The sequence below is a fragment of the Theobroma cacao genome, chromosome 7 (genome assembly GCF_053813885.1).
Source record: "Theobroma cacao isolate CCN51 chromosome 7, ASM5381388v1, whole genome shotgun sequence".
Classification (NCBI taxonomy): domain Eukaryota; kingdom Viridiplantae; phylum Streptophyta; class Magnoliopsida; order Malvales; family Malvaceae; genus Theobroma; species Theobroma cacao.
In genome coordinates this window covers 1,646,362-1,669,650 of record NC_142645.1, presented here as the reverse complement: position 1 = coordinate 1,669,650, position 23,289 = coordinate 1,646,362, and the positions used below count along the sequence as shown (strand labels likewise).

Below are 23,289 nucleotides of genomic sequence, written 5' to 3'. Positions count from 1 at the left end.
GTGATGTTTAAGCAAAGAAAAGTTTCCATCATGGAGCTTCAGCAAATCCAACTTTCATGTTCCCATAGTCAAAGACTGTATGGTACTGGCCCATGAAGACATCTCCCAAGATCCTGTGATTCAACAAATCTTAGCAGTAAGATTAATTAAGAAAGGCAATTATAATGGGGAATACATGTCAAAATAGGAATACCAGAGGTTCATGAGGAAGTGGCAAGTCCAGAGCTGTGAATCCACTAATACATCTAGCTATATTTCCTTCACCAACTTTGAGAATGTACTGACCCCATCAGGAAAAACAGAAGAAACAATGATGTTATTCATAGTTGGAATTGGGAGTTTATGATGAAATAATGCAGCCATTGATGGAAAAGTAATATGAAGAATATCTTTGGTTTGATTGCAGCCTACTCCATCATGGTTTTTCTGAAATGTGCTTGATGTATGCCATCAGCTACAGTATCCATGGATATTTCCTTCTGGATTTCTGGCAAATGTTGACTTGAATGAAATTAGAGTTACCAACCATGTTATAAATATCTGTAAGGACATTTATAACATTTCTACCAGGATAGAAGTAGTTTTAGAAGATTTTTATGGATATAGTGACAAAAGAAACCACATATCACTTAGATATAATAAAAGAATATTAATTTATTATCAATTGATTTTAAATTGAATATTCGTATTAAAAATTTAACATAATATCAAAATATTACCCTGATAGCTCTTTCGTGATTCAGTTCACATGATAAGTCCATTATCTTACACCTAAGGAGACTATTTAAGTAGTGATAAAAAACATTTCATGTCATTTAAGTAGAGATCTCTCCACTTATTGTCAATTGATTTTAGATTAATTATCCGACTTAAAAATTTAGCAATGTCCAAAGTCATTCTAAAACCCTCCAGGATGGTGTTTTACAACCAGAATCAGACCAAAGAAAAGCAGAAAAAGGCTTTCACCCCAAAACCATAAAAAATGTATATTACCTGCTCGGGGTTGAGGTCAAAAATCCTTCCACCAATCACAAAGGAGAGATTAGGCATACAAGGTAGAGCATTGCAATCAACAGCTGATGCTCCCATTGGACTAGGCAGTCGATCACAGAGCTGCAGTTACCAATTTGCAAAAAAATGTAGGCAGAACATAGTTGAACTTGCAGAAATATTACTACTAACATGTAAAACAAGAGAGGTTTCAATTCATTTACCTCATTGATGTAGTTAAGTACATGATCCAGCGTCTGGTTCTGCTTAAGCTGGTTTTGTATCCAAGAAATGGTCATTTCACAAGCAGAGCACATGGAATTGTGCACACCACCCGATGATTTCTGAGCATTCTTATCCACAACACTCTCAATGCTCATACTGAACATGAGTACATAGCATGAAAGCAAAGGAATAGTCCCATTCAGACGCAGGCATTGCATTTATCTTCCTTAAGATAGGGAAACAGACAGGGAAAAAGCCAAGGGAAGGAAAGACTTTATTCTTACCTTGCACCTCGAGTTCCATCAAGTGCACACAAACCTATTTGTGAGCAGATTTTTTGTGGTTGGTCCTGTCAATATGTAGAAGTAATAATTAACAGACTAAGAGTTAGCAAAGAAACTGTCAGGGATATAAAGGATTTTAAAAACTGATCAAATACCTCTGCTAGAAGCATATCAATTATGGTTTCTCCATATTGTAAAACTAAAGCTTTGCATTCTTGACTTACAATCCCTGAGGCTCCAATAGCATGATTTATTTCTGTGATGATAGCCTGCGGAACAAAATACCAATAGTACATAAAACATGGTTCAATGCAACATGGCTAGATGAATAGTAGTACATAAATTTAGACACACCGAAGGACCAGCCAACAAAGATGTTCCTGAATCAGCTATTTCACCACAGCTAGGGGCACAAAATCCTGAAACAGGCATACCAAAGTTAGAAAGGAAACCAATGAATCCATGTCCCTTGGAAGAGTGGCATGCATAATGATTTTCCTACCAGTAGTTTTCCCATCGATAAGGACATCATCCATGTCAAACTGCAGACAAAAGAATCAATAGCTGATATTAAGAAGATTAGGTGTTAACCAAACTTATGTACTAGAAGGAAATCTTTAGAACTGTAGCCTGCCAGTATCCCTTCTGTGTCACAGGAACATATGTGTGCTTGCCCTTGTAATGATTGTGATTCACCCCGCCAAAAACAATCTCACCCCCTTGTTCTTCATCAGCATTGCGATTGAACCAAAATGAGAAAACCGGCTCCTTAACAAGACCTTTATCAAGCATATTATACCTGAAGCATGCATTGAAAGCTACTCTAAGGTTACAATATCAACATCCTTACACTAATAAAGCCAAAACCAAAACCACAAACAGCTGATAGCCGCAGCAAAGACGCTATGCCATACCAAACAGGAGTAGCATTTCCAACTGAAATTGCTTGGAAACCAAGTCCAAGTATGCCATCAAACTTGGATACCAAAAATTCGACACTGGTGTCCCTGGTTGACTCGATAAATTCCTAGAAAAAGATACAGGAAATCTGATGTTATCAGCACAGACCACTAACTTATACATATAATTAAGACCCAAGAGCTACCTGATTGTTGATTAGAATGTCCCCAAATTGTACAAGGTCTTCACTAAAGAAGCCAGAAATAGCTCCAGTATCAAATTAGATGTATGCCGGTTTACCTGCACATGGATGAATCAAAATATGCTTAACAGTCATTGTTACAAATGGGAACATGGATATCAGATACAAGATCTACAAGAATCTTAATCAATAAGACCAAAGTTTCATGAACAAGAAGCAAAAACAAACCATTCTTCTTGTAGGTGCTTTAATAGCTTGATTCATACTTTGGATGGAGATAGCATGCTAGCTGCAAGCCAGATACCAACAATCCATAAGAGACATTTCCAAATTTATAGAAATCCCACTTCCAAACACAATTCAACAGCAAATTGAAGCAAATAGAAACTTACTGAGAAAAAACACTTGGATGATGGCACCCACAAATTCGAACTACCAGTGTCAAAAATCACAAAGAAATTCTGTGGGGGTATACCAATACCAATCTCACCAAAATACTGAGCATTAACATAGTTCTTCAGCACTACAATATGATCATTGTTTCTTCCTTCCCCGAATTTCCCACCAAGATACCACTTCCTAGTAAAAGCATTGGAGGATTTTCTTTCCCTGGGATCAAGCAGAGCAGCCATGTTGCTGTTTGCATCAATCTTTCTCCTCTTGAGTCCAATTCTCACCAACCCATCACTGGGATTGGGAAACACAATAGGAAACAAAGAAAGAGAGTGAAGCTAGCAGTAATGGATGTTGTCCCCATTTTGATGTATGATCTATCACTAAAATTAAGGAAACAAGGGAAGAATTTCTGATAAAAACAAAGATCAATCAAGTGAATCAAAAGGGTTGATAAAATAACAAGATTAGAGAAAATTAATCACGTAATTAAGATTAAAACAAACGTGGGGGAAGTCACTGATGAACAGATGAGCAGAGTAGGAGCAAAACTGCTTCGGACAAACAGAGAGGATATTTCAAACTTCTTTAGTCAATTTCGCGGGAGCCTTGGAAAATATGGATCGTACACGTGTACATGATTCCCGGGAAATCTTTTCTTTTTCTCTTCTTTACTAAGAAAAGAATAGGATTGAATCAATTTAGTCTAGGATGATGATATCGAAGTTTGACAATAGTACTCATAATTCCAAACTCGAGATTGGACTTTATTTTCACGTTATTTTCCATGATTAAGTTCGATTTGTGAAAATAATAAAATCAAAATCTTAAATTTTAATCAAATTAATCAACCTATACTTATTAGTTACGTGAAATTTTATCATTATATTTTAATTTTATTAAATTTTATGTTATACTTTTAATTACGTCAATTTTGATTTTTCACTTTGAAATTATTAAATGAAGTAATTTCGACCCGATCATAACAAAAACCCAAAAATAATGAATTCACTTTGAAGCCCAACTCTGCAAGCCCAAAAGCAAAAGATTAAATTAATGAAAAAATACATTAAAAAATAAATTGAATATAAGTATGTAATTTAATAAAAATAAATAAAGGTAAAAAATTCTTTTTTTGAAAATAAATATATAAATAATAATATTTAACAATAATTATATATTATCATCATAATAATTAATAACCTTCAAAAATTTTATAATTTAACAAATAAAGTAAAAAATAACTCCCGACATAAATAATCTAACTCTTAAAATATCACATATATATAAATATCACACACACACACACGTGTGTGTATATATATATATATATATATATATATATTGATGGAGTCAAGATTCAAGGTTTGATTTCAATATTTTTATGCCTATTGACCTCTCCTACCCTTATTTCAATACCTTTTACTTTAATAACTTTATTACTAATTAAGTATAAAAAAGGAAAAAGAAGAAGAGTATGCCTTTAGGATAGATCCCCCAAAATCTTTGAAAATTTTTAAAGCAAAAATTTATTATTTTGGATAATAAAAGGAAAGATACTTATACGGGTTGGAAAATAAACACTATTCCCACTCTAAGTATTATTCATAAAACTCAAATTAACAAACAAAAAAGGAGAAAAAAGGTAAGCTTTTAGTATAGTTTCTTAAAATCTTTGAATTTTTGCAAGGAGAAGATTTATTATTTGGCATAATAGAGGAGAAAATATTTATTACGGGGCCGGAAATATAAACTCTATCTCGACTCTGGGTATTATTCATAAAACTCAAATTAATAAAATAAAAAAAACGAGAAAAAAGGAATGCCTTTAGTATAGTTCCTTAAAATCTTTTAATTTTCTCGAAAAGAAGATTTATTATTTTGGATAATAAAGGGGAAAACATTTATTGCATGATCAGAAAATAAAAAACTATTTCAACTCTGGGTATTATTCATAAAACTCAAATTAACAAAGAAACAAGAAAAAAAAGAGATCTATATAGTTTAATAATTGGTCATATATGGTATATAGTTGAAGTAACATTGAAATTATCTAAATTGGTAGATTGTCATCCCACCCACCAATAGTACTTTGCCTTAATCCTATATATATATATAAAGTATTTAATTTATTAATTGGTATATGATCTTTTTATTTAAAAAGTAAAGTTCGAATTTTTTTTTTCAATTACAATATATATATGAAAATTTAGCTTGTTTGACTTAAATGCAAAAGCTTAATTAATTAGGCTGGGCTAGATTCCAGAGAGAGCCTAACATGGGAATAGGCCGGCCATTGCCATCAACCTGAGACTGAGCCCAGTTTGCCAAAGCTGCACAATCCATTTGCCTAATGTTGTTAAATTTTAATTATGAGTCCAATGCAATTAGCTTAGGTAAAGTCAAATTGAGAAAGAGAAAATCTTTAAATGCTAATTTGTGAGCTCCCAATGCATTCAATTTCTAGCTAGTAAAGCCAATTGGAATAGAAAAAAAAAAAAACTTCTTGTATAAGGCTAATCTTTTAATGTTTTTTTTTTTTGCTTTTGCCAATCAAGAAACAATGCATATATAGTACTTAATACGTTACGTGTAGCCATATGAATGATTAATGAGTTTACACATGAACTCGAGTGTAGAAAAAAGGGTATAAGGAAGAATTAAAGAAGTATAGAAAAAAGGGTGTAGTCTAATTGATAACAGGCTCTTAAAGAAATATTAAAAATGAAAAAACACGTTTTTGAAGATTCAAATTTGAAAGTTCTGATATCGATCTTTTGAAAATTTTAAATTGTTAAGAAAAAACCCAATTATTATATTTAAGTTTTGACAACATATTTACCAATATTTTGTTTTTTTTACTTTAAAGTAAATGTATATTATATGAGAGTAGTCATGTTGAAATTAAAAGACCAATTTCCCTTTTGAATTCCATAGTTAACATTGTACATATATCTAATTTGATTGTATTTCTAATATATGGAGTTATTTTTATTAAATGTGATCTTAGGACCATATAACTCTAATCAATTATTGTACACCTCTTTTGGGTTTTGATTTTTCCATAAGTTTAATTAAGTCTATATTTAAGTCTTAATCCTAGAAATAAATTGATTCAACCAAACTCAAATTAGGTGATAATTTGTCTTTGGTGTGGAAAAAGCTCTAGTACTTGCCATGAGAATCAAACTAATTGAATTAAAGCAATTCAAATTGATTTCATACATAGAGTTATGAACGTTTTTTTTATGATATCAAAGCTTATGAATTTGGTTATGTACTATTAGTCTAAAGTTTTCAACATTTAGTATTGACCCTTAACATTTGCAAAAAATTATCATTTTAACCCTAACTATAAGGGTTACAAGTTTAGACATGTATCTTTGTGAAAAAAAAAATCCGATTAGGTCAAATCTAAATTATTTTTTTTAATAAGATATTTCACCGTTAAAAGTTTGACTGTATTTGAAAGAAAGAATTACATTTCAAATCAGAAATATCTACCCAAACTCTAACCTAGCGAGGAGGTAAGACATTTACATCAGTACATCTAGCTTCTCTCTCAAGCCCTAACCTGCTGAAGAGTGTGACTTGAAACCTCAATTTCTTGGTCCCCCTCTACTACTTATTATCATGACTGTACATGTACCTCTTCCTTAGGGCATGCAAATTCTTTTGATAGTCTCAGGTGTGGGAGGTTGATTGTATACCTTGCATTTACTTTTCTCAGATTTTTCAACAAATTTTTTTTTGCATAATATAACTCAAAACATTCTCACTCAACAAGGATTGATGGCTTAGGTTTCAAACAATATTCAAGAACAAGCTATAATTCATCAATCAACTTTGATAACAACATCGATCACATCACAATTATTGACAAAAATTTTTGATTTTCGATAAAATACATTATTTATTGAAGGTTTTCAATGAATTTTTTTCATTGAAAATTCATTAAAAAGAGAGAATTTTCGACGAACTTTCTATCGAATAACGTGTGATTTTTTGTAGTCTAGGTATGCATTATGGTAATGAAATTAATTTAATTATCTAGCTTGAACTCTAATGCTCGAATTTCAAATCACTTAGGAAGAAAGTACTGCTCCATTTCAAAATTTAGGATGTTAGGTGTGGGTACCGTAATAAGTTTTAATTATAAACAAAAACTTTTATATCACATATGTACATGTATGTGTGTATAAAATTTAGACATAATATGATTTGTTAAATTCGATGTCAAAACTTGTGCATGCTATTAATCGAGAATAATGGGTTTTAACCATATTAATTAAGATATCTATATATTAATTTATTAAATATAATTTGAGTCATTACGCAACTTTTTTTTTAATTTAATCTTACCCACAAAACTAAGGCATTTGAATATATACTCAAATCCTACATAACACGAAGAAAAAAAGAGAGAACAAAAGAAACTAAATAGGAAAAGAAAAGAAGATATTATTATAAAATTTCATATGTAACAAGTAATCTTATTAAAATATTATTAATTGTACTCGAGTATTTGATTTATTGATTAATAAATGATATCTTTGCTTAAAAGTAAAGTTCAATTCTCTTTCTTCCAATTTTAAAAAAAAATTACTAATTTATCGACACGAGTCTTTACTATGTTGGAACACGATTTTAGACTTCAACCGATATTGACATAATCATACCTTCAATGAAATGAAAACTTGACTTTAAAAAAATATATTGCTAATTCATATTTTTGTAGCTGACTAATGATTAATATTAGTAATTCAAATATTAAATCACATATATTTAATGCAAAAAAAAAAAAAATTCTTGTCGGCCTTTGCATGAAACGAGATACATGCAGAAACATAAAACCTTCTACCACTTTCCTAAAAGAGAAGGTAAAAAAAAAGGTTACAAACTTACGTTCTTCTTTTCTTTTTTTCTTAAGTATTGTTGTCTCCTGTGTTTCTTGAAGTTGGGCTATTGTTATTACCACTGTTGTCTCGATGAGGATTGCCGATGATGGAAGTAATGGCTGCAACTAGAGCTGCAGTGAAGTTGGGATCGGCAGTGATGGCAGCGGTGGCGGCATTTACTGTATCAGCCATGGGATGTGGTGGCTGCATCTGATTTTGAGCTAAATGGGGATGATGTTCGATTCCTTGAGAGCTGAAAAGACCCAAAAGTTTTGATTGGTTGTAAATGGGGTGGCCAAGCAGGTGAGGAATGTTTGGGGAAGGGGCAAGAAGCTGGCTCGTTGGTCTTTGATTAGGGTTGTAAGTCAGGTCCAATGTAACAGTAGGAAATGGAGCTGAAGCTGAAAGGGTGACCGAATTCGGTGAGCAAGGAAGCATTATGCCTTTGGGAAGGATAGTCGATGAGTTCATCATCCCATCTGCGCTGGGCATTGATCCTGAAAGTAGCATCGATGCTGCTGCTGATGTTGTTGATGCCATTGCCATGGCAGCTGGAGGGAGTGGATGGTTATGGTTGCCTTCATAAGTTGTATTAAGGATGGTTCGATCATCTGCACACCTTTGCACCTGTTGAATTCGATTAAAAACAAGGTTCCTTTAGTCACCAGAAACCTCAAGATCGTCAAAAAAAACAAAAAATATGAAGAAAGAGGATTTGTAGTTATGTACTTGTTTGCGAACTGGACAACCTGTTGCCATGGTGCAACGGTAGTAAGCTCGAGGGCAAGGGTTTCCTTTTGCCATCTTCTGCCCATATTTTCTCCATTGACATCCATCAGAAATCTGCACCCACACACAGCTTTGAATCAGACTGATTCCGATAAACAAGCAGCCTCCTATAATTGAATACTAGAATTGATGATCCCTAGAAACCTGATTTTGGTGACTTTTTTGCCATAGAAAAGAACTAAAAGGCTATACTTTATGACAAGGCTATGCACATAGAGTCCGTTATTATCAGAAGCCTAAATTAAGTAACTTTCTGCAACCGAAGAGAAGTAGTAAAAGAAAAGGTAAAGTAAAGATCTTGAAATGGTATAAGTTTACAACTTTTCCTACTGACTTTCTTAATATCTTACTTCAACAAAAGTAGGCGGTGTGCCAACCTAAAATTGTGTGCTCACAGGCATGTTTTCTTGCACGTGGGGCAGTTCAAGCAGTCTGTTTTTTCTTTTTCTTTCTTTCTTTTAGTATGTTACCCGTTAGAAGTAATTATCAAACAGGATTCTCTTTTCTAATCTAAAAACTTACCATTGAAGCTTCAGATCGAGCTCGAACTGAGACACGAGCTTTTCTAATCATGGCCATGGTCTCTTGTGCTAGTTCAACATCCCTTGAGGTATTGAACTTGGGAACTTTGTTTTGTAACCATCCTGGATGAGGTCGGCCTTCGGGGGTTTCTTCTCTCTGATTCCGTCCAGGGTCCATTAAATCTTTCCTGCTGATGGGATCAATTGGGACTGTTTCACAATTTCTATTACTGTTCGTTTTCCTTCTCTCCATAGACTCAACAATGGTGTTCCCTGGCGATCCTGAAAACTCCTGGACTCTACCATCTGAAGAAGATTCTGAAAGCTCATCTTTTTCAGCCTTTGCAGATTGACCCAGATCTATGAATTGTCTTGCAACAATAACTTCTCCATGCCTTTTCTCTTCTGTGGTTCTATTCATCTACGCAGATTAAAGAACCACATACAATCTATCAGTTACTAGTGAGTGTAAGAACTATCAAAACTAGATAGAACTCAGGTTGTTTATGGTGTAATTCTGCTGCAGTTTTACCTCAGAAGCTTCTGAACTTTCATCTCTTCGATTTTGTTGTCGTTGCATCAGTGAAACAAGATGCATCTGCAAAGCATAATAGTTGCTGTTCACCTGATTAAGAGTAACTTTCAAACGTTGATTCTCTTCGTTTATTCGTTCCAATTCAGCTCGGACATCTGCTAACTGCACCATGAAAAGTTTTACAAAGTTTAGCATCCGAAAACTTCACAAGTCCGGCTATATATATGTTGTCAAGTCTCCTACCTGATTTACTCTTTCTTTATCTTTGAGATTCTGCGATGTTCTGTCACCAGGAACTGATTTCTCACTTACAATATTAGTTGTCAAGAGATTCAAACCAGTCTAAAAATAGGCAAAGAAAAGCTTTAAGTAAATACCCAACAGGCAGGCTAATGAAAAAAATGAGTTTGGTATGACAAATTCCCCTTACATTTACATCAGCTGCTGCTGGTTCATCATTCTCCTGCACCAATCCCTGACGTTCACTCTCTATCTTCACATCAGCCTTTGCTTCTTCTTTCGAAGAAGATCTACCACCGGAGCCGAAAAAGTCCATCTCGTTGACTACTCGTTTCATCCCATCAGACGATTCAACATGTTGATCATCTTGTTCCATATCGAAAGCTGCCTGTTTCCTGGCTGCAGGATCAGGTTTACAAGAACTTCTGAAAGGACCTACACCGAAAAGGGATGGCTTGGGGTTGAAGACACTAATTGCAGCATCAACAGTATGATCAAAGGAGAGTCGTCTTGCTCCCGTTCCTCCTTCGTCCATACAGAAATGGGGAGAGAAGAAGTGGTGGAGAAGGGATAAAGAGCTAGTATAGAGAGGGTTTCTTTCAAGTCTTTTTTGTAAAAGGGTAGGGGTGCAATGGACTCGGCATTTAAAAAGGGGTTTGGACTAAGACCAAAATGTGAAAGGAGTGATCTATCTCTCTCTCTCTCTCCCCCCTCCCCCCCTGAGGTGTAAAGAACTATTTTCAAAGAGAGAGAGAGAGAGAGAGAGAAAGTGAGGTACGTAAGATGGTGCGTCAAGGGATACACATGGCTCAAGTTGATGATGGCTCTCTTAGTTGTGAGAGAGACATTAGGAGAAGAGTCTTCAACAAAGTTGTGAAATAGAAATAGAAATAGAGTCTTGAAGAAGTTAAGAGAGAGAGAGATTTGGGCAAAGACTTGCACAAAAGGCCCTAGGGAGAGGTCCTTTTACCCTAGTTTAAGAATCATGGAATATGTGCCCACATGACTATTTTCAAGATTAGATTTACGAATTAGGTTCATATTAGGTTTGAGTTTTTGATTTAATAATTAATGAATGATATTTTTTTGTAATAGAAAAAAGTTAAATTTATAAATTTATATATAATTAGGTTATGTTCGGATTTTTTCCTTTCTTTATTTAAGAAAAAAATATTGATATAAATAAACACTTCATAATCTAAAATGTTTTATCGTTCAAGTTTTTTAATATGAAATATATGAAATTTTTTTTGAAATTTGAGTGAATTATAATAATATCCTTCACGAGCAATCATATATATATATATATATATATATATATATATATATTTGAAAATCAAAATCATATTACTTTTTATTTTAAAAGAAATGTACTTTTACATTAACCAATAAACTTTTTTGTATCAAAAGACTCTCTTTATGTTAGATTAAACGAAAAAAATAAATATGCATATATAATAATAAAAATTAAAAAAATAAATTATATCAAGTGTATATATAAATAATAAATATGTATTAATAGAAATTAGATACTTGTAAAGTTCTCCTAAATTAGAAAGTTTTTAACCTTGTAAAAAAAAAGGGAAATAAAAAAAAAGAGTGGTTTGCCCTTTGACTGGTTCCAAAAATGCACCGTCCTGATTGGCCGCATTATGATTCCACGTGAGGGTAACAGCGACACAGTCAACGATATGGACGGACAGGATTCTTAGTAGGAATGTGGTCCCCACATCTTGTTTGACCAGTCCACGTTTTAGATCGTGCGAGCGTTTGTTTCCAATATGGCCAATTTCTTCTTCTTCTCCTTCTCCTTTTTCTTCCTTGTGAAAATAAACTGATTATTTTTAATTTTTCGAGTAAATTATTTTTATTATTAAAATATTAATAATATTGATAAAAATTATCCCAATCTTTATGTACATAAAAAATGGTAAATTTTTTAATAATTTTCTTTAAAAATTCAAATTTAGGAACTTTTTTTCGCATATACACGAAAAAGAAATTAATGATTTTAATGACTTTCGATGGATGAATTAAAACCAGAAATCATAAACCAACCCTAATCTATGCTTTAATTATAAAATTAGACAGTATATTTTTATTGATTGGGTAATTAATTATTTTTTTTTCATATCGAAAATGAAAGGTTAACAAATTTCCCATGAATACAAATTCTAGTCTTACACGAAACTAACATTTTTTCACAAGTTAGGCCCACAGAATTAAAGCAATGAATTTAATTTAATTTATTTTTTTTGGTGTTTTATTATGTTTAGAAATTAATCACGTCTGATCTTCCACGTGAACATTAAAAAGAATTTAGCATAAATTCGTTATTTTGGGTTAAGACGAAACCATACAGTTTTCTTACTTGTATTATTAGTTTTTGATATTGTCATAAAAATAATTGAAAGTCCTTCTGTTCATATTATTTAATCTGTGTTTTATATTAGAAATTAAGAACGTCTGTCTCATCCTTTTTACGTGAATAATATTCTTTTTTCAAGTAATAAAAAAAAAAAAGAATTCGAGATAAATTGATTATTTCGGGTTAAGACAGAATGCACAATTTTCTTACTCATATTATTAGTTTTCGATGATTGAATTTGTCATAAAAATTTATCGAAAGTTTTGATCTTCTACGTGAACATTTTTTTTTAATTGAGAGAAGGGAGATTTGAACCTTACTCTTTAAGTAAGGATCATGTACCAATTAATGAACTAAATATTCAAATGTATTGTTCTTTTACCATATACAAAAAAGAATTCACAATTTTCTTACTCATAGTATTGGTTTTCGATGATTGAGTTTGCTATAAAAATTGATCGAAAAGTCTTTCCATTCACGGTATTTAATTTGTGCTTTATGTTAGAAACCGATCTTCTACGTGAACATTTTCTATGTGAAGATTTTTTTTTTAATTAGAAGAAGGAAATTCGAATTCTGCTTTCTAGACAATAGATCATGTATCGTTCGATGAATCAAATGTTCAAATACATTATTCTTTTATTATATAAAAAAATTTGAGATAAATTAATTATTCCGAATTAAGACAAAAATGTACAATTTCCTTACTCGTATTATTAGTTTTGGATGATTGAGTTGTGGTAGAAATGGATCGAAAGTTCTAGTGCTCACATTATTTGATAAGTGTCTTTTTAGACTTGCTTTTAGTCCAAAATGTTGAAATGTCACGTAAAAGTATGTGACAAATTGAGAAACCTTTTCCCCCGTCAATTTGCCTTAATAGGAACACGTGAGCTGAACTTGGACTTCCAAAGTTGAAATACCCCCAAATTCCCTACTACCTTGGAATTTTACTATTTATGATGATAAAAACACTTAGTTCCCTAAACTAAAACCACAAAAAAAAAAGAAGAAAATTCAATTGCATCGAAAAGGTATAGACGAGTTTTGACTACAGGGTTGAAAGTATTTATTTATTTATTTATTTCTTTATTGACAAGAAAATAAAGTCGAAAAAGAGTTTCAAATGAATACGTTTTTTTTTAAATGCTCATTTAATGGCTTTTAAAATATTTTAAGTTGAATTTGTGGTTTCAAATATGTCATCAAAATAGACTTTTTAGCTTTAATGGGTTTCAAATGCATGGATAGACCTTTTTTTTTTTTAGATTTATTAGGGTAAAGTCGAAAAAATCTATCAATATGACATTACAACAAATTTGACTTAAAATAAAACATTTTTAAAATTTGTTATTAAAAATATTTTTAATAACTCATTTTTTACGTTTTTTTGAACATTTTTGTAAATCTAACTTCACTATATAAATTTTTATATGTATTATGAATAAAATATAACAATAAAAATTACATACATTAGTAAAGATTGTACTTTTTTATATTGCTACTAAATGTAAAAAAAGTAAAATTAAAAATATAAATAACTGCACTTTTAAAAATTTTACTATACAAAAAAATATGTCATCTAAAGAAATGTGATTAAAACTCAATTTTTTTGTAGTGCGACTAAACCGCCCTCTATACAATAGTTTTTAAACCAACAAGAAATAGAAGACGGTTCTATCAAAATATACGAACCTTAAATTCATTTTCAAAGCTCATGAATATAAATTTTCTTTCAAAATTATCAAACCGAATTCACGAACAAAACGTGTTTAAATTTAAAATGGATAATTAAGTCTGCATAGACATTACGGACTTGAATGAACCAACAATCGAATTAAGAATGAAATAGATTGCAATTTATGAGATTAATTTTCTTTTGTCTCACTCAATGCATCTTTGCTTAGAGTTAATTAAGCCTGCCTTGCTCAAAAGGTCATTGAAAGAATGGTATTGTTGATTATAGCAAGGCAAAATAATAATAATAATAATAATAATTAAAGGTTATAGACTTGGGGCATGGCTACAGCCAATCAATACTAAAGTCAAAACATGGAAAAGAAAACTTGGGGTTCACCCTAATTTGGTTATAATTAGGGATTAGGTGGCTAATTAAGTTTAATTCAAAGCCATAGTTATTAATTACTTTACAGCTAAAAATTATACAAAAAACCTAGTCTCCCAACTTGAAAAAAAAGAAACCCTAAAACCCAATAAAAAAATTTGTAGCTAATTGGGATTTTAACCTTTCCATAATCAAAGGCACCCTATTTTGACCATAATTTACTCATATAGCTAAGTCTTGTGCCCTTATAATTATAAAGAAGTATAAAAGTAAAGTAATCTAATTTGACATAATCTCAAAAAAGGTCTATATCTTTTTGGACAATATTAAGTACTACAAGCGAGTAATTTTTTATTAAAAGTCGAATAAATTTGATTAAAATTATTTGATTAATTCAGAGATAAATACGATTAAATCGATTAATTCAAACGCTTAAGTCAATTTTATATATATATATCATTAATTTAACTAGAAAGAAGAGTGTCCAATACCAAAAAAAAAAAACACGAAAATGAAGCTAATTTGAGGATTAGAGAGTTGTTATTATACTTTATAAATAAATAGAGAGGATAAGATTTTTGGGTTTGTATAAAAAAACACGAAAATGCCAAAAAATAGGTTTGAAAAAATGAAGTCATGGGCCAATACCACACGAAAGTTTATTTAATTTTTGATGTAATCAATAATTATGAGTTGAAAATAATTATAAAGAGAAATCATGGCCAGAAAGTCCAACTTATACTGACGTTTGCAAAGCCAAAGTTTTTTTTTTTTTTCTTTTGCTTCTCTCTTGGCATGCATGGCTCATGGAAATATTAGTGAGGTAATGATGATTTCTTTTGCCTTTTTTTTCCCTTCTTTTGGTTCCCTAAGTAAAAGAAATGTTCACAATTCTTGCTACATAAATCAAAGCAAATTTGAGGATTTAAATACCTTTGATTTAACTAAATATCGACGATAATTCTTGTTAACGAAAGACGTCATCTTTGACAAATTCGTTGATGATCAAATCATCGGCAATTAGGGACGGTGTCAAGGAGATAACACGTGATGGCGATCACCACTTCTCAATTTTTAATTTTTTTATTATTATAGCTAGGTATATAACTTTATATAATATAATTATCCTTTAACAATTTCTTATTCAACATTTTAAATTCATTGATTGTAGTACAAGAAATATATCGAAAATTTTCAACTATTGAATTGTGTTTTTAGAAATTCAAACAAAATGTTCGATTGCATTACGACGAATTCATCTACAGTATGGGGAATATATTGAAAACTTTAACTGTTTAATTGAGTTTTTAGAAATTCAATCAAAATGTTCGATTGGGTCTAATTTTCTTCATTTTTTGTCCTTTTTTTCCTTTTCTAGTTTTCCATATGATTTTCCACACTATATGGGCAACAGGGTTGCTGCCTAATTGGGACTAAAAAGTTGAGGTACAAGTTAGGTAAAATGCTTATCTCATTTTGGGGTACTTTCAAGCCATATCCCTTTCATTATTTCTGCTATGAACAGATGAAGCTGTTCATGATATATGTGATAGAACAACTACTTCAAAAATTATTCTAACATTATTAAAAAAAGAAAAGAAATTCTGGGTATCTTGTATGACTTTGACTAGTTCATCACATCATATACTATATGTTGTTTTCATATGTAATCAATCAAGATTTAGCAGGTTCTTCTTCTTCTTTTTTTATTTTCTATTTGATTTAATTCAGTCAACATTTTCAAATTTGATGATGGGGAAATGAGGTATAAACAAAAACTTTGACTGAAATTATTGTTCTTTCAACCTGGCAATGATCTTTCCGCCAACCCAAAACGTGGAAAGCTTTGATTGGGATTATGAGTTTAAAGAAGAAAGGTGGCAGACTGTGAAGGAAAAAAAATTAAAAAAAAAAGGGGGGGAGACAATGCCAGGGTTGAAATTTTGGGATAAACATCGGCAGAGAAGGAAAGACAAAAAAACCCATAATTTTTCTTGATCAGATTGATTGGGAAATTGGATTCAACAGTGAATCTTTGATTGGGAAAATGGAGTCAATTATCAATCTTTGATTGGGAAAAAGGATTCAACTATCAATCTTGGATTGGGAAAATGGATTTCAAACTATTATAGCCATGAATTTGCAAGTAGTCCCTTGTAAAATGAAAGTGTGAACAAGTGAATTTCATTTCCCAAATATGTGGCAATAGGATGATCATTGGCAGAGAAGGAAAGACAAAAAAACCCATAATTTTTCTTGATCAGATTGATTGGGAAATTGGATTCAACAGTGAATCTTTGATTGGGAAAATGGAGTCAATTATCAATCTTTGATTGGGAAAAAGGATTCAACTATCAATCTTGGATAGGGAAAATGGATTTCAAACTATTATAGCCATGAATTTGCAAGTAGTCCCTTGTAAAATGAAAGTGTGAACAAGTGAATTTCATTTCCCAAATATGTGGCAATAGGATGATCATTGGCAGAGAAGGAAAGACAAAAAAACCCATAATTTTCTTGATCAGATTGATTGGGAAATTGGATTCAACTATCAATCTTGGATTGGGAAAATGGGTTTCAAACTATCATAGCCGTGAATTTGCAATTAGTCCCTTGTAAAATGAAAGTGTGAACAAGTGAATTTTCATATGCCAGACCTTGTAGCAATAGGATGAACATTGGCAGAGAAGAAAAGACAAAAAAATCCCATAGTTTTTCTTGATCAGATTGACTGGAAAATGGATTCAACTTTCAATCTTTGATTGGGAAAATGGATTCAAACTATAATAGCCATGAATTTGCTATTAGTCCCTTGTAAAAACAGTGTGTGAACAAGTGAAAATTTTCATCTCCCAAAATTTTGGCAAATTACCTTGAAATTCAATCACTTAGAACCCAGCTAGGCCTATACCTTGTAATGGTACTTTCCTAAGACAGCTCACCAAAATTTTCTTAGGCTATTGTGAAAAAGATTGGGTTTTCTCCTTTCATGTCTTGCCGTGACAGCTATATGTAGATTGACAATAATAATAATGAATTCCCATGCTCAAATTCAAGCCAAAGTTCCTTTCATTTTGAAGCGTTCTATGTGCTTGAATTCAGGCGAAATCCCATTTTCCTCCCTACTATTATTTTAATTGAGTCTACAGTCCTCAAATAGGGTGGAATTCAATTCCCATTATGAAAAATGGAAAAGAAACGTGTTTGGTAAAGTCCATTCCATTTCCCAAATAATTGGGAAATATTGATTTGATTGATTTAAATTATGATGAGACAATGGAGTTTGTTTTAATAATTTCCTGGAAGAGTCAAAATAAGTTTTTGACTATGTTGGCCTACGCTTAATTCCCACCATCTGAAATTCATGTCCATTGATTGAGATTTCTCCCCAAGAAATTGGGGAATTTAGGGGGTTATCTTAAGCACTAGATTCAACTTTCCAACAAACCTAGGGTTTATGTTCTGAAACCTTCAATTATATGAAGAATTGTAAGCAGAGTTGATTAGCATTGGGTTTGCTTGGTTTAGTTCAAGTAATTAGGGGTAGTAATGGATATTTTGTAATCCAATATCCTGCACTATCCAACTCGATCTAGTAGTTTAGTTCAAATAATTAAGATAACAATGGATAGATTATAATTGAGCATTCTGTATCATCTAACTTGATTAAGTGAGATTAGAATATCTTATGAGTTTGAATAATAAAAATATTACCTGTCACAAGTAGAAATACGGGTTTTCTGGATTTTTTCAAGAGTATTCAGAGCACACCCTGATATCATGCTCACCAAAGGTCCAAGGAGCAATCCAAGGAACAATTTAATGACATTATATTGCAAGTAATTTGAATTTGATTAAAGAACTGGAAAGTGAGATCAGGAACTCATCATTTAATTCAGGGGAAATGATCTGTTAGATGCTTGTGGTAAGGAAAACAGACATGACAACTATAAATTACAAGGTTGCCATCAGCATAGCTCGAATTTTGGCTCTTAAATCATCGGAAACCGCAGTGGTTTCGGCTGGCAGAGATGGAGCTCTTCTTCCTTCTGCATCTGGTTTTGATATATCCGCTGAAGTTTCCCGACTGACACAATTGCCCTCACTCAATTTAGATTGATCTGATTTTGCACATATCTCTCCTTCCTCCAATTCTCCCTCTCTTCCCGAGTGAGATCTCTTCCTTCGATGTCGGTGCTCATCGTCAGAGGACCTATGGTGCTTATGCCGATGTCGGGAGCGTCGATCCTCATCCTCAGAGGAGCTGTCATACTTGTGATGATGTCGATAGTGTCGATGCTCATCTTCCTCAGAGGAATTGTTATGCTCGTATGCAAATCTTGACCGCGGACGTTCAGCATCTGAATTATCTTGCTTCCGTCTGTGTCGAGAATGATGATGGTCACTGTCAGAGCTGTCTGAGTTATGACCTTGTTCATCATCAGTGCCCCTATGGTGCTTATGCCGATGTCGAGAATCTCTATCCTTTGAAGATGAATGCCTTCTTCTATGCTTATGTTTATCCCTGCTATGGTGCGAAGAGTGATGAGAATGCCGCTTTTTACCTGAGTGCTTGTGATCCCTTCCTTTCTCTTTTTCTTCTTCTTCTTCTTCTTCCTCCTCCCGTCTGCTATCTTCTTCATGTCTGCTTGATCTCGAACGATACTTCCTCTTTGATCGCCGTTCATTATGATCACTGCCAGAATATATCTTTTCATGATTTTCAGTCTTATCAGAAGTATTAGCATCCAATGGAACTGAGCTTCCTTCCCTTTCTTTTCCCAAAAGACTTCCACCCTCCACACCTGAACCAGAAACCCCCGACTCCGGTGGTTCAGCAGATAAGCCACGCAATGGTTCAGTTTTAAGTGGTGCAGCACCACTTTTTATCATGGCTGCAAACATCTTTGCCCGTTTCAATCTCTCAGCTTTCAACTTTTCTTCTTTAGACAAACACGCCTCAGAGGAATCAGCCTCACTTGCAGCTGCGATAGCTGCTGTCTTTGCAATAGCATTGGCAACAGGACCAGAAACACTTGGCTCCCCTTTCTGCCCTGGCTTCTGGTTAGAACTCTGAGGCTGAGATGAAAGGAGACCACCCAAACTTGGGGCATGCCCACCCTCACTACTACGGGCCTGGCTGCTACCATTTAAAGATGTCTTAGATAGAATTTCTAAATTGGGATTCTTAATGCCTCTTGTGGCAGCCTGAAGAATAGCAGCTGCTGCTGCTGCATCCACACTAACTCCGATTGGTGGCTGGGTAGCTTTGGAAGGTGGATCTTGTCCATCCTTCTTTGACTTGCTGATTACCATTTTAAACTTCTCTTTCCTATCATAATCATACGGTATGTCAGATCCAACAGGCACACTATCACTTTCTCGGGATAAAGCAGCTTTCTTCTCTACCCCAAGGCTGGATGAATCATGCTTCTCAGAAATGAATCCTTTACCAGGTAGCTTCGACTGCACACAAACGAGAATCTTAACATTGGCAGAATAGAGAGTGACAAATTATTGTAGCTCAGCTTTGAAGATAAAACCAAAGAATTCACTATCATGATTTGATCAGAGGTAAATCACAACATCTGATGTGAATGAATATGCAATACAAAACCAATTAAATAAAAATGAAAAAATAGATAGAAAATCAAAGGGATAACTACATAGATAAAGGAAGCAAGACTTTGGCACAAAAGGAAACATATGGAACAATATAATATTCCACATCATATTCAACCTTTTTTATCTGCTGCCAAGCCAGAGCCCAACAATATGTCTTACCAAAAAGAATCTCATGAAAAACAGAAACTTTATGCAGAACATTGTAAAAAAGTGAGAACCAAACCTTTTCAGCTTTTTGAAGAACTTTTAGATAATAAGGATGATATAGATTGGATTGCAACAGGAACGGAAACCTGCCATGCCTAACATCTTGTTCAACCAGAACTGCTTCAAACTGCCTACCATTTTTCTGGATGAACTCAACAATTTTATCAACCACTCTCTTTAAATCAGATGGAGGCTCTACAACAGGCAATTCAACCTTTGATGTGGTTGGCAAAGAAGAAGCTCGCGATTTCTCAGCAGCAGAGGCATCACTTTCTTTCTTCACCCCAGTTGTAGTTCCAGCCTTAATTGTTGTTATCGAACGATTTCGTTTTATCAGAGAAGCCTTTTCCTTAGTTAAAGGAGCTGAATCCTTTGTGACTGTCTCATCTTTCCTATTTACACTTGAAGAAAATTGTTTCTGTTCTGGTCCATTAGATGACGTTTCATTAATAGCAACCCCAGCTTCCACAGATTCCTTTCTTTTAACTTCGCTAGCATTTGCAGTTGCACCTTCCTCATCTTCTCCAGAACCATATACAGTACCAAGCAAAGATAATGCACCACCTCCTCTAACACGACCCGCCTGATCAAGTGCACTGTCAGCTTTGCTCTCTTCATCAACAGAGTTGCTGCTCAAAAGTTCTTGGTGATCAACAAGAAATCTAAAGTATGCGTGAAGTGGATGATCAGGCATCAAGAAGCCAAATGTTGGGTTGTCTCCCTGTTTGACCCTCAAAACAATCTCTGATTGTCCGCCATATCTACTCACAAACATAGCCGTCCTTGCCATGATCTGGTGTACTTTCTCTGTAGAAGGCTGATGAAAAGACAGAAAAAGAAAAAAGTTTCCAAGTCAATAATGAGAATTTAACAGTTGCGAAGTCCCAAGAGTGATTAGAAACTTACTAATAATACCAAAGAATTAAATGAAAATAGAACACCACAGAATCTCACATATATTTAGATAAGCACAAAGATCAAGAAACAGAACTTCTGGGAAGATATGTATCATCCCATTTGCTCTCAAGTGAATAAGATTCCTGAAAAGTAACGAATTTCTATCATCCTAATCCCACCTGCACGCCCCCTTGTCATGACATCAAAAGGAAACAAGAACTGCATCTGCGCTCCGAGCATCTGAAACTTAGACATTGTAAGCCTTAGAATACCACATGCACCTTACTCAACTATCACGCAGCCACATTGGATAAGTATCAACAAACAATTACATCTAGATTATACAAAAGAAGTACAGATATATTGTGCGAAGATGAGTATGTACTTACTAGGCTTTGAAGTAAGCTTTCAGGCACAGGAAAGGATGGCCGAAAACTAGACTCTGCATCAGTATCCTTTTGCTCATTGAAATCACCAGTGTTTCCATATGAAAAGGGAACAGCATTATAGACTCCACCAGCAGTCGCACATTCCTCATCATTATCTCCATCTGGAAGCAAAATAAACCAGAATCAAAATCATTTCTATGTACAGCCATTACACAATTATGGTTTTAGAAACACATAGCAAACAGTATCAACAGCAAACACAAAGTTAGGATACGCTAGAGTAAGGTAGTATCATTCTTACTTGTCTCTCTGAAACACGAAACTGTTGCAAACTAGATTCCTTCCTGCAAACTTGGAAAAGCAGTACAAAATATATAATGTTCATGCAAACTAGAAAGTGAATCACCCATTACTCAGCACAATACTGTCTTCAAAAGAAACAACAGATAAAAAAAATACAAAATTTTTCCAAAAGAAAAATGCAAACAGAGACAATAGCAAATTGACAAAGCCTAACGATTCATGCAATGGGAAAGCAACAACATTAAGTCAGCTTACAACCCTCATTAAGCATCTATTTAGGCTTAGAACCCTATAGCCAATTAAGTCAGCTTTCAACAACAAAAACAAGAAAGCCACATTAGTTCCTCTAGCAGAGTAACTTAACGCATATGGTTCTAAAGATGTCCCCATTTTGTTAAAACAAGCTCTCAATCTAAAGATTCAAGCTCATCTGTTTCGTTAGAGATATTTTCCAACAATGTTCAAGCACAATATCCTCAATAGTGACAAGTCAAAGAACTAAACAAGCAAAGATTCCACTCTGCTCATAATTTACAACAACAGTAATATAAGGCTCTTTTCCTTTTTACTAACATCCTTAGGTAACTAAAGATAAATAAAATGCAATCTAACATAAGTTAAGGCTCGTTTCGTTGCCACTCCTATTAACGTGCTTTTGCGTTATTGCTTTAGGTTAAAAATGAGCAGACAGCTATAAAGTACCAGAAAAGGTTAAATTTTTAATTTTTATTATTCAAACGAAGCCCAATGATTGCCATAATAACAATAATACACTTTTTAATTACCAAAAATAGGAAAAAAATAAATCTCATAAAAATTGCAGAATTAGAGTTCATATTGATAATGAAAAGTAGAAGCGATGAAATTATTGCATAGATTAAATAGTAACTTAAATTTTTTTAAAAAAGAGGTAACTTTGTATCGTTTCTCACCTTGCTGATCGGACGGCGAGGGAGAGGAAGGAGGCAAATCGAGGTAACGTTCGCGATCGAGCTCGGACTCCAAGTTATCATCCGCGGTTTGCGTCGGAGAGGAAGGATGGCGCCGTTTCTTTCGTGGCGGAGGAGGTCCGGAGAGGAGGTGGCGTACGTCGTATCGATCGATGGAGAGCGAGTTCCAGTCGACGAGAGCCGCCGCGGAGTTGACAAACGAGGCCATGGCGTCATCGTCGAAGAGCAGAGCGTGGCGGCCCACGACATCTAGATCCATCGGAAATCCCGATAGAAATTTGTTCTGGACCGTTGGATTTAGAGAAGGGAAGAGAGGAAGAGAGATTAGGGATCTTGCTTCTGCAGAAGGGTTTTGCTTCTTTCTTGTTTTAGCCCAAAACGCAAAGGTTAAAGAAGAAGCTTGTTAATATTTTGCAATAAAACCCTTATATTTGTTGTATATATTACTTTTGTCCTTGGAGTTTTTTTCCTTTTTCTTTTTTTAAAACAAAGAAATTAAAATTTTCTT

At 33.5% G+C, this 23,289-nt stretch overlaps 2 protein-coding genes and 1 pseudogene across 7 annotated transcripts; all 3 read right to left on the bottom strand.

Moving 5' to 3' along the window:
* Positions 1–199: 199 nt before the first annotated feature.
* On the bottom strand, positions 200–3,661 carry LOC18593466 (aspartic proteinase A1-like; annotated as a pseudogene). Its single transcript, XR_016027624.1, has 12 exons — positions 2,994–3,661; positions 2,830–2,890; positions 2,605–2,699; positions 2,414–2,526; positions 2,124–2,298; positions 2,002–2,041; positions 1,854–1,918; positions 1,655–1,768; positions 1,500–1,564; positions 1,215–1,371; positions 994–1,113; positions 200–487 (listed from the first exon to the last, which is right to left on the bottom strand). The product of XR_016027624.1 is annotated as an aspartic proteinase A1-like (transcript).
* A 3,942-nt stretch (positions 3,662–7,603) lies between these two features.
* LOC18593465 (WRKY transcription factor 6) lies at positions 7,604–10,662 on the bottom strand. Its single transcript, XM_007020704.3, has 6 exons — positions 10,168–10,662; positions 9,981–10,079; positions 9,735–9,899; positions 9,204–9,623; positions 8,622–8,735; positions 7,604–8,519 (listed from the first exon to the last, which is right to left on the bottom strand). Exons 1-6 carry the CDS (start codon positions 10,510–10,512, stop codon positions 7,920–7,922), a joined length of 1,743 nt encoding a protein of 580 aa, XP_007020766.3. The 5' UTR covers positions 10,513–10,662; the 3' UTR covers positions 7,604–7,919.
* A 7,611-nt stretch (positions 10,663–18,273) lies between these two features.
* LOC18593464 (SWAP (Suppressor-of-White-APricot)/surp domain-containing protein) lies at positions 18,274–23,150 on the bottom strand. 5 transcript variants are annotated; one of them, XM_088808280.1, is made up of 6 exons: positions 22,764–22,890; positions 21,830–21,879; positions 21,529–21,689; positions 21,319–21,385; positions 20,259–21,059; positions 18,274–19,876 (listed from the first exon to the last, which is right to left on the bottom strand). In XM_088808280.1, the coding sequence occupies exons 5-6, from the start codon at positions 21,030–21,032 to the stop codon at positions 18,365–18,367; spliced, it is 2,286 nt and encodes a 761-aa protein (XP_088664406.1). In that variant the 5' UTR covers positions 21,033–21,059; positions 21,319–21,385; positions 21,529–21,689; positions 21,830–21,879; positions 22,764–22,890; the 3' UTR covers positions 18,274–18,364. The 5 variants fall into 5 exon arrangements, with proteins under 5 accessions (XP_088664406.1, XP_088664405.1, XP_088664404.1 ...); XM_088808279.1 differs by having other exon boundaries at positions 21,319–21,379; XM_088808278.1 differs by having other exon boundaries at positions 21,197–21,689.
* Between the last annotated feature and the right edge of the window lie 139 nt (positions 23,151–23,289).